Raw genomic sequence first — 12,111 nt, forward strand, 5'->3', positions numbered from 1 at the left:
TTTTTTAGTAAAACTTTAAACTTTCACGCAACATAATTATACGGCGACCGAACAAGAAACATTAGCCGTATTAATGGCAGTTCAGAAGTTGCAGGTATATTTCAGAAAAGTGCCCGTCACATTATATTCAGACCATGCGGCCGTAGGTAGAATATTCGGGAAAGAATTTAAACCCTAGACTAATTAGATGGGCCTTAAAGTTACAAGAGTACAACTTAATAATTAATCATACTCCAGGCAAAGAAATTACCGTGGCCGACGCGCTATCAATAATCAAGATAGATGACAATGGGGATCAGGTAAAATGCGCAATTCTGACGTGTAAAGTTTTAGATTCCGGAGAAACTAACATTTATAAATTGATAAAGGATCCATAATTCGGTAATATTTATGCTTATTTAAAGAATCCAGATAATTTCAAACATCCAGACCTTGCCGCAATTAGAAATAGAGCCCAAAATTACGCGATTGTTGATAATTTACTGTTTTATACTAAGTCTACGAATGAAAGCTTCGAATATAGTCCAGTCATCCCAGCCGCACTATGGCTAAGCGTTTTGCAAGAAGTGCATGACGCCCCGACCGCTGGCCACCTCGGGGTAAGGAAAACGGTGCGTAGGGTCAGTACCTCCTACATACAAAGCCACGGCACGACTGACACTACGTCACTAAAGTCGTCCTTATCTACAGACAGCATGGTTGCCACATGAAGCCACTTATCGCTGGTATTCCCTTAAGACGAGAGAAAATGAAACGTAGGCACTCCCCTTGCAGAAGGCTTACATCATTTGGTTTTAAATAAATAAATATGTATATCCGATTTGCCCTTCATCGACTGCATTTCCTAATTTCCAATACGTATCTTAACATTTCTTAAATAATTTTACACTTAAAATAATTGAACAGAAATTGATTTAACATACTTCAGATGGTGGTAATAAAAAAAAACATGTTTAAGATCTGGCTGTTGCTGGTTTGCTTTTTGAATATATATTTTACTAAATATCCTCTTCCTTAATAAAAAGGCAACAATAATGCATGACAAGTTAACAGTTGATTAAAACTAAAAATCCCTAATCCTAAATTTATTAATCATGTTTTATTTTTGCAATATCAGTTTTTAACATTTGCTATTTACACATATTTGTTTAGTAATTTTTCGGTTTTGATCTTGTTCACTTCACTGTAGGATTGAATTTCGTAACATATAATAAACCTGGAGTGTGATTTGAATACTATTTTTGAACAGTATGAAAAATACTATATTTGAGCATATATTGGTATTTATTCAGTGTTAATTTTCAATATAGGCGCAAAAAATTCCATACATTTAAGTTTTTTCAATTAGATTCCTATTTTTGAAGAATATGTAATTGCATCTTTCTCAATAACAAAAAAGGAAAATTGCAAAAATTCAACAAACTTTACACTTGTTTGAAATCCAAAATTCTCAAGTTTCATTCTTATCATTTAATGTCTGTAACATCCCTTTTGTTTAATATGTACATATATAATTTTCTTGTAACTAGTAACTTTTTGTTCCTAAAAATCATTTAATTGTAACTTATCTAAGAATTTTTTAGCAAATGATAAATATGATAAATATCAAGTTGTACAATTGATATGCACTTACTGGAATTTTTTTATCAGGATAATCAGCAGAAACTTTTAAAACATCTAAACAGATGAAATGCCCTGAATTTTTAGAATTGTAAGGAATAAGGAGTTTAGTGTTAAGGTAAGATTTAAAATTTTCAGAATAATTTCAGATCTTTATTAAGAAAGTAGCACAACTAGGGTGCAAAACGCATTAAAAAAAGACTTATTTTTTACCTGAAATTTTTCTACCAGTACAATTATAACTAGAAATAATAGGAAATGATACCATGTATTATAGTGAGAAAAAGGGGAGTAAATGTTTATTTAGGCAACTTCATGCTACTTACTTTTTATTACAGTAAATCCCTTTGAGAAAAAATAAATTAGTACAAATGTATGAGGCCTTACAGCTGGGAAGAAATGAAAGTACTTTTTTATTCTAGTTTATTTTTTATAGAGTTATCAGATGCATTTTCCCCTGTATACGTACAACTATATTTCTAGAAATTTTATTTCTTTGACAGAATTAAAACCCTTTCGTGGGCCGTGGGAAGGATACTTCCCACCTACATGTTCCTTGGAAATACACCTGTGGGAAGCGCAAAATCCACTATAATATATTGGCTTTGCTATTTTAACGTTGGGAACTCTAACTAAAACAGAACAGTACTAAAACAGAAGTACCTTGCCCACTTTAGTATTGTACTGCCATCTGTGTTCAATCGATTGAAAACAGGATTACCACATTTGTTTTAAAAGTTCGAACGCGTTGTGTGAGATCTGTTCCACTGAGACACCTGTTTTGATTTGACATTTGCATTGCTATACGATTCTGCTACAAATGTAAGTAAAACACTGTTTTTATTATAATAACGTTCTCTTATTTTGTATATTTCTGCAAGAACTATCTAATATTGAATAATAAATAATGGGTGAAAAGTGAAAATGCTATTGCATCATGTATAAAAGCCACGTGCAATAGGTATGTTGGAAAAATTAGAATATTTTTTAAAATACATTTGAAAATATCATTCAATTCTACTGAGAAAAAAAAGGATTATTTTGGCATGATTTTTACCGAGGAAATTTTACAGAATATTGTTGACGAAACAAACTCATATGCAAAGCAGCCTAAGAAAAGGAAGAGATTGGGTAATACCACAAAAGACATTATCCTGAACTGGAAAGAAATCACATCAGAAGAATTGAAAGCATGGGTAGGTGTGCATATACTCCTGGGTATACATCAATTGCCTGAACTGAAAAACTACTGGAGCACAGACCCTATTCTCTATGTTCAATCAGTAGCAAGAATAATAATCGCAAAGAGGTTAAAAAAAAAAAAAAAAAAAAAAAAACTGAGACTTTACATGTAAACGATAACAGCGCAAATCCATGTGGGCAATTTGGGCATGATAAACTCCATAAAGTCAGGCATCCTCTCACAGCTCAATGATTCCATACCTAAAGTCTACGAACCTTCGTCAACATTATGAATAGATGAATGTATGATAGCTTTCAAAGGGAGAACTTCATTGAAGCAGTATATGCCAATGAAGCCTATAAAAAGAGGTTACAAGGTGTGGTGTTTAGCAGACTCTAAGACTGGATATATTCAAAAATTTGAAATTTATTGTTGAAAAGAAATAAATAATAAGGATAAAACATTGAGCTTAGGGGAAACAGTAATAACTAAACTAACGGAAGATGTGAAATAGGCAGGTCATCTTATAGCCTATGATAACTATTTGACATCTTTTAGGCTTGCAAAAAGTCTACTTATAAGTGGTCTGTTTTCTGTGGGGACTGTGAACTGTGAGGCCGCAAAGGAAGGATCTTCCACCAATACTGAAGGCTAATAACAAACTACAAATAGGGGAATCAGTGTTCCTAACTAAGGAAGGTGTTGCTGCAATAAAGTGGATGAACAAAAAGGCTGTCACATTGTTGACTACTGCACATAATTCAGGGATTATTACATCTGTAAATCGTACAAAAAAGGATAGTACTAAAACAGAAGTACCTTGCCCTAAAGCTGTTGCCGTATATAACGATATCATGGGAGAGGTTGACTGCTTCGATCAAAAAAAAGAAAGGTACCAAATAGGAAGAAGATCTGTAAAATGGTGGCATCGTATTTTTTATTTTCTTATTGATCTTGGCATCGTAAATAGTTTTAAACTGTGGCAAGGAAACAAGAGAAACAGAAGTTTAGACCAGCTAACATTCCGTACAGCATTAGCTCGTCAACTAATAGATGGATATTCCTCGAAAAAAGAAAGGCCGTCCTGCTAGCTTCCAAGCAAAAAGGTGTGCAGTTCCGGATGATGTACGCTTAGTCAGTGTCGGAAATTATATGCCAAAGATGATTTCCAACTATAGAGGATGTAAGAAATGTAGCACAAATGCCGCTATATGTAAGAAAAGAAGACCCGCTATATGTGTGCAGTATCTGAAGCACCCTTGTGCATTGCAACATGTTTCTCATCTTTTCACGGCAAATAATCGCCTTTGAATTGAATTTTCTCTATGACCATAAAAGGTCCCGTGGGAAGTATACTTCCCACCCCTAGAATAAAATGAAAATAATATATTAGTAAATATCTATAAAAATTAGTCATCTGGAATTGTATTTGACTACAAATTGTACATACTTCCTTCTTACAGTTTAAAATTAATTATAGCCCAGCCGGGTACCTAAATAGTATTCGCGCGACTTTTCCTAATGAAATTCTTGTAATAGATCTTTTTGGCCCTTTTCCCCAAAGTGAGTTAAATAAAAATCGATATCTTTTAGTAATTGCTGACCATTTTTCTACACGGATAGAAATAATTCCGTTAAAGCGAGCGTCGGCTAAATTAGCCGCAGATGCATTTTTTCATAGGTATATCTTAAAATACGGTGCACCGTTAAAAGTAATAAGTGACCAGTGCCGCCCTAACCACAGGGCTAAATGGGCCCCAGGGCGCAAGCCTTTTGAGGCGGCAATTTTTTATTTGCGATATAGTAAAAATTTATTTTTCATTTTATTAGTTTTTACTTATTTTTAAATTAAAACACTTCTTAAAATATTAAACTGATTTTTATTTCTTCCAAATGTGCTGAAAAACGATAGATAGAGAAGGGCAACGCGAAATAGGAGTAACACCCTACCGATCGTACTTTTGTTTCAGTCGCATTTGAACTGTCGGAGCTGTACTGGAGTTAATATAAGACCACCTACGTATACTCACCGCGTCGCCAGGGCATATTCATTTATCTAAACGTAAATTGTATTATTTTAACAATCCTGATAAAAGATAGGAACATAAAGGGGTCACTGATGCGTACCTTAATATAGATTGCACGACAAAAGTAAAATTGATATAATTTTAGTATTTGTCGACTGAATAAGATGAATTAAAAATTGAAAATTAAGTGGAAATTATTAAATTATATTATTATCTTCCTAAGGTAAGTGCTTTTCCTTTTACATACACTAGTGGACCAAAAAAACGCATAATAAAAAAAATGGCATTTAGCAAGATAATATTTATTAATTTTAAAAGGTTAAAAAATAAATTGTTTTTTTTTCTCATTTTATATTTAAAAATATATTTACTTTAAGGTATAAAGAAATTAGGTAGTATATTGAACGGTTTATAAAAATCAAAGTGGACAAAAAAAATGCATATTGAAAAAAATTGCCTTTTCCCGCCAAAAAACATAAAAAAATTCTATGATTCAGTGCATCCATGTCAAAGCAATTATCAATTGAAGACAAGGCTCAAATTGTAGCTTTCCACGAGTCTGGAATGAGCCAAATGGAGTTAGCAAAAAAATACTCCGTAAATCAATCAACAATTTCCAGAATTGTTAAAAAATATATTATAAGAGGGTCTTCATCTCGAAAACCGGGATCTGGCCGAAAGTTGTCACTCTCGTCAGGTGATTTAACTTTTTTGAAGCAAAATATCTCAAAAGATCCTAAATCAGGATCAAATAAATTGAAAAATATATTAAATGACAGAAAAAGAAAATGTGTTTCATCTAGAACAATTCGTCGTGGATTGTGTTCAATAGGTTTGCCTGGCAGAGTTGCCTGTTCTAAACCATATTTAAGTCCTGAAAATGTTTTAAGCAGATATGAGCATGCTAAGAAATGGGTTTATTACACTCAAGAGCATTGGAATAGCATAATCTGGTCAGATGAGACCAAGATAAACTTGTTTGGATCAGATGGACGAAGATATGTGCGTCGTAAGGTAGGGGAAAGATATAATTTGAAAAATTTAAAGCCTACTGTTAAACATGGCGGAGGGCATATTATGGTTTGGGGTTGTTTTAGCTCTAATGGCACTGGAATGTTAACGATCATTGAAGGAAATATGGATTCCCTTAAATATACTAGGATAATCGACTCTTGTCTTGCATTGTCAGCTTCAAAAATGGGTCTTAATAGATATGAATTCCAACAAGATAACGATCCAAAGCATCGTTCAATGCATTCAAGAGAATATTTCAGAGATAAGAAGATTATTGTGCTAAGCTGGCCATCCCAATCACCAGATATGAATCCAATAGAACATCTCTGGACTCACCTGAAAACAAGAACCTGAAAACCTGAAAGACAGCCAAAAAACATTGATGAGTTAAAAAGGATAACGCATGAAGAATGGGACAGGATTGATCCGGATTTCTGCAAAAAGTTGGTCGAAAGTATGCCAGATCGAGCTGAAGCACTTTATAAAGCAAAGGGCGGGCATACAAGGTATTAATTAAACAATATGCACTTTTTTAGTCCACTTTGATTTTTATAAACCGTTCAATATACTACCTAATTTCTTTATACCTTAAAGTAAATATATTTTTTAATATAAAATGAGAAAAAAACCAATTTATTTTTTAACCTTTTAAAATTAATAAATATTATCTTGCTAAATGCCATTTTTTTGATTATGCGTTTTTTTTGTCCACTAGTGTATATGTTAGCTAAAAATTAATTAATAATGATATATACATATTTAACAATTTTATAACAATTTTTTATTCCATTATGTAGGAAGACTAACCATGGAACATAAACGAAAAAAATTATCTGGTTCCGCCAACCGTAAATTAAAAGAAAAGAAAGAGGCGAGGCAAAAAGCTCTCTTGGAAAAAATGCCTACATTAACAAATTTCTTTAAAAAAGGCGAAACACTTTCTATGGATATTACAGAGGATGAGCAACACAAAGAGGGAAAAGAAAAAAATCAACAACAGTATGACAATAATGCCCAGCAATCAAATGTGAAAGAAAAAGAAGAGGACCAGAAACAACAAAACATGGAACAGCCACAGCCAGAAGATCAAGAAAGAGAATATTTAGATGAAGATGAACTTAGTAATATGTTGAGTGTTAATTATACTGATCCAGCATCATGGGGAAGATTAAGCGAAGATAAAATTATATATATAATGAAGAACATATCTAACGTAGAGGTAAATATTCAAGAACTATACTTTTCTGCATCTAAAGTGGTCTACAAATCACAGAGCAGGTATGCTACAAAAATGATATTTTATAGACGTTTACAAAACGGAAAACAACAAAAACGAAACTGGCTTTTATACTCAAATACTTCAGGAAAAGTATATTGCATCCCTTGCAAACTGTTTGGTAGTGCCAATAATCCATTTAGTGCAGGTTTTAACGATTGGAAACACAGTGAAAAAATTTCGGACCATGAAAATTCAGCCCTTCATAAAGAAAACACCCGTATAATTGTGAACAGATCTACAGAAAAATGGGAATATTTCAAAAATTATTCTATTATATCAATGGAAAAAAATACGAATTACTGGAAAAATATTTTAGAACGTATCATCGAAGTCATAAAATTTTTAAGTTCAAAGGGTTTGGCTTTTAGGGGAGAAAATCAAACTATTGGTGATAAACATAATGGGAATTATTTAGGGTGCTTAGAACTTTTAGCAAAATTTGACCCTATTTTGCAACAACATATATTTAATTTTGCAAATAAAGGTACTGGGAATATTTCTTATTTATCTGCAGATATTTGTGATGAGTTTCTAAAAATATTGGGCAGAAATGTTAGATGATTTATTATCACGGAACTAAAAGAGGCAAAATATTACTCTATTATAGTAGATTCGACGCCCGATATTTCCCATATGGATCAATTAACCATTGTCGTAAGATATGTCAATAAAAATGAAACACCCGTTGAAAGGTTTTTAAAATTTTTGGAGAATACTGGCCATAAGAGCTCAGAAATGCAAGACTGTATTTTAAAGCTATTATCTGATTTAGATATTAGTTTGGAAGATTTTAGAAGACAATCTTATGATAATGCCTCTAATATGTCGGGTATATATAATGGCCTCCAGCACGCATTAAATCTAGAAATAATCTTGCCATTTATGTGCCCTGTGCGACACATTCTTTAAATTTAATTGGACAATCGGCAGCTGAATGCTGCATACAAGCAACTAAATTGTTTTTGTTTCTACAAAACTTATACAATTTCTTTGCCGCATCAACATCAAGATGGGAAATTTTAAAAAATACGCTAACAGCAAAAAATAAAGTTCCCAAAAAATTAAGCGACACTCGTTGGTCAGCAAGAGCTGATTCAGTGAAAGTAGTGGTTTCGGGCTATGAAAATTTTTAAAATGCTTTAACTAAACTTTACGAAGATAATTTTCAAAAGCCTGCAACAAAAGTTGAAGCCCAGGGGTTGTTAAATGAGTTCAACTCATTGGAAACTGCTATTATGATAGCATTTTGGAGTGAAATATTGGAAACCATCGATAAAACTAATATAGCGCTTCAAAAAGTTGATATTACAATTGAATGCATTGTTTCATTATATGCTTCTTTAGAAAAATTTGTACAATCGAAACGAAATATAGATTCGTTTAACCTTTACAAATCAGAAGGTATAAAATTATCTGGCTGTTATGAATACAAACGGTTACGGAAAAGAAAAAGACAGTTCGACGAAAATACGTCGGAAGAAGTGCAACTTGATGCAAATGACGAATTCCGCATAAAAACATATTATGCTATTATTGATAAAATTCTAGCAGAAGTACAAAAGAGAAAATGTGCATATGTTGACATTTATTCAACATTTGGGTTTCTAGTTAATTTTAAAAATATAAATGAAGACATAATTAGAAATAATGCTGCAAAGTTGTGCGAAATATATCAGAATGATTTAGAAAACAACTTTATTGAAGAATGCCTACATTTTAAACATGTGAATTTATTGGAAAATACCGAAAATATATCTATCGCAGAACTAAGTTTAAAGACAATAATCGAGTTAAAAATTGAATCTACATTTCCAAACGTAACCACAGCACTGCGCATATTTTTAAGTATCGCCACAACAAACTGCAGTGGCCAAAGATCATTTTCAGCAATCAAAAGAATAAAAAATTACTTACGATCTTCTTTGGGACAGAGTAAACTCAATGATTTAAGTATTTTGTCTATTGAAAGAGATTTATTTGAAAATTTAAATACTAGTGATATTATTGATCAGTTTGCCAAAGAAAAAGCTAGGAAAGTAAATATATAAGTTACATTTGTTTAGATTAAGGTGTGTTTTTGTTCTTAAATGGTTTTTTATTTAATTAAATTTTATTTTTGTTTCTGTTATGCACTGATGGAGAATCATATAATAGTTCCGATCAAGTTCTAAGGATTAGACTAAAAACTGATCGGAACTGTCATTATTGAGATAATCCCCTCAAATCTGGGTAAACATTTATACCCATCTTTTAAATAAGTGATTTTAAAGAAAAGTTACAATAAAGATAACAGTTTATTATAAAAGTAATAAATAGTTTTTTTCTAGTTCTGACACTTTTGTTTTGTATAACTTTTCCGACTCCCATTTGCCATTCTGCGTATTTTCTTAGGAAGAAGGACGCATTATTTTTAGTAGCCCATGGGCGCCGAATTCCTTAAGACGGCCCTGTAAGTGACAATGGTAGGCAGTTCGTAAGTCAAATTTTCGAGGATTTATGTAAAAGGTTTGAAAATGGCCCCTTTATGGGCCACAATCTAGCATCGCGGAAAGATTGCATAAGAATATAGTTAACATAATTAGAAGTTATGTTAAAAATTATCAAAAGCGCTGGGATGGCTGCGTCGACGAACTAGCATATGCTTTAAGAACTGCCAAACATGGCACGACGGGAAAAACGCCCGATGAATTATTTCTGGGTAGAAAGTGTTTGACCCCACTCGATAAATTATTTTTCGTCCAAGAACGGGAGTCTGAATTTAAGCAGGCGAACATTCAAAAACTAATTGATGAAGCGTTAAAGAATTCAGATGTAGCAAAAGAGCGGCAAAAAATTATTACGATAGTAAACGCCGCGAAGCAGATTTCAAAGTGGAGGATAAGGTTCTGAAAAGAAAATTCACCATGTCTAGTGCTCCAGAAAATTTTTTATCTACGTTTCCACATAAGTTTGAAGGTCTCTATATCGTGCAACAGATCGCCGAGGCAGTAATTTATATTACTCCAAACTGCCCTGGGCACATGCTTGGGGGCCCATGCTAGTTTAAAGCTTATACTTTTGAGTTTTATATTTATAGCTCAGTTTCTTGAGAGTTTGTTGTAGGTACCACAATCAACTGATTTGCCCAGGAATACTGAATACATAATGCTATCAAGAGGAAACTGATTTTGATTCTTATAAATAATATTTATAGTCTGAGAAAGCTTACTAGAAAGAGATTCTTTTCTTACTAATTTTCATCTGTGAAAAACACTGTTCACATATAAATATAATCCCAAACAAAGTAATTATTCTTAGATGAAAAATTTGTAAATTCATATTTATTTTTGGAAAAGTACAAATAAAGTTAATAAAATCTGAATTTTATCAAATTTTTTAATAATAGCTATAGTACACTGTATTTAATTAGCTCCATTTGTAGATTTTCAGGTGCATTACTCATGCTCATTTTTAATGAAGTGAAAGTAATATAAACTCGGTCAAATAATTAGAATCATGATATCTTTGCAATAAATACATAAATAAATGTCTTCAACGGTCTGCCAATTTCATACCACTACTATACAGGATTATATTCTTCTACAGCTTAACAGAAAACTGCAATAGCATATTAGGTGCATTAAAACACATAACTGTAATCTTGTTCCATGGAGCGGAACTTGCATTATTAAATATAACATTTCAAAAAGTTACTGTAACATGGGCTAGTGATATTAAAATAACATACACAGCTAGAGAAATTTATATTTCCAAGTAACAAGTAAATGAAATTCTTTAAATCTTTTATTGTACTAAATAGATATATCAGAGGCTATCAAATTACCGTACTATTACTGCAATGTTACGTCATGATTAAATATTATTATAGCATAGTGTGTTGTGTTTCTACTTATGTCACCCCATTAAGAAATTGAATTAGTGCATATGTATTTAATAAAAAATAATGTAAAATCTATAAAATAATATTCTCTCTCTATCTATGTATACATACATACTCTCTCTCTCACTATATATATATATATTTTTATACTAATAACTGATTCACATATGCTATATATTATTATTTTGTAAAACAAAAGATCTCTCAAGATTTTAGAACAAGATAGCATACAGATAGCGATAATGTACGATAACATTTCACTCTCTAAAACAGGAAAGATAAACAGTACCTGTAAATTGTAACTGAAATATATAAATTTTGTAAAAAAGATTTCTCATGATTTTAGAACAAGATAGCTTTAGATTTTTAGCAAGATAGCATGATTTTAGAACAAGATAGATACAAATAACTATAATGTACGATAATGTTTCACTCACCAAAACAGGAAAGATAAGCAGTACCTGTAAGCTCTAAAGAAATGGAAGTGAGCGTACACCCTTTCCTCTCCCAACAGTTTCAAGACAGCTTGCTTAACATGTTTATTTACACATTTCATTCAAACCATAGCCGCCGAAAGGGCGTAAATGAAGTTCGCTGCTTGAACTAGGTATGTTGTCATGTGCCGCCATCTAGTAATATGAAATGAAATGAAAAGTCATCAAAGAAAGTGGTCTTGAACTCAAATTACATGCGGACCGACGCTCAAACTAAAAGCTACAGACGGGCATGCATTTTTAGTCCAAAGGGGCAATCTGCTCTGAAAGACTATTTCGTTTTGGCATTTTGCGTTGAAAACTTTAAAAGGCTGTATCACTTTTTATAAAGTTGCCACCATACAGAAGCGTAGCTAGGGTTTCCAGCGCCCGGGGACAACTGAAGATTTTGCGCCCTTTTCTATGTGCCGAGAGTGGAAACATTTCATTCTAAAATTCCATATCATCAATTTGGAGCCCCCTGGATGCTGCGCCCGAGAACAGCTGTCCCTCCGTGCCCCATCCTAGCTATGCCACTGCCACCATATATTATCGCCCTGTCTTATATTTAAAGAAATTAAATAATGGAGAATCTGCATAAATGTATGTATGTTTCTCGCATTGTGATAAAACAA

The 12,111-nt window shown here is 32.5% G+C and overlaps 1 protein-coding gene across 4 annotated transcripts in view; it reads right to left on the minus strand.

The window, feature by feature from the left end:
* LOC118204762 (mitochondrial amidoxime reducing component 2-like) overlaps positions 1-11,616 on the minus strand; it is a 37,068-nt gene extending 25,452 nt beyond the window's left edge. Inside the window, exon 1 of one of the 4 annotated variants that reach the window (XM_085810438.1) lies at positions 11,465-11,616. Coding sequence is in view for 2 of the 4 variants with exons in the window: in XM_085810439.1 (XP_085666565.1) it covers positions 11,441-11,559 (119 nt within the window). In the remaining 2 variants the exon portion in view is untranslated. Of the gene's footprint in view, positions 1-11,440 lie in introns of all 4 variants that reach the window. The other 3 variants (XM_085810437.1, XM_085810439.1, XM_085810440.1) reach the window with 3 other exon arrangements.
* Positions 11,617-12,111: the final 495 nt, after the last annotated feature.

This window comes from Stegodyphus dumicola, chromosome 2, assembly GCF_044657685.1.
Source record: "Stegodyphus dumicola isolate Sdum_Otavi_A_Nest chromosome 2, ASM4465768v1".
Taxonomy (NCBI): Eukaryota; Metazoa; Arthropoda; class Arachnida; order Araneae; family Eresidae; genus Stegodyphus; species Stegodyphus dumicola.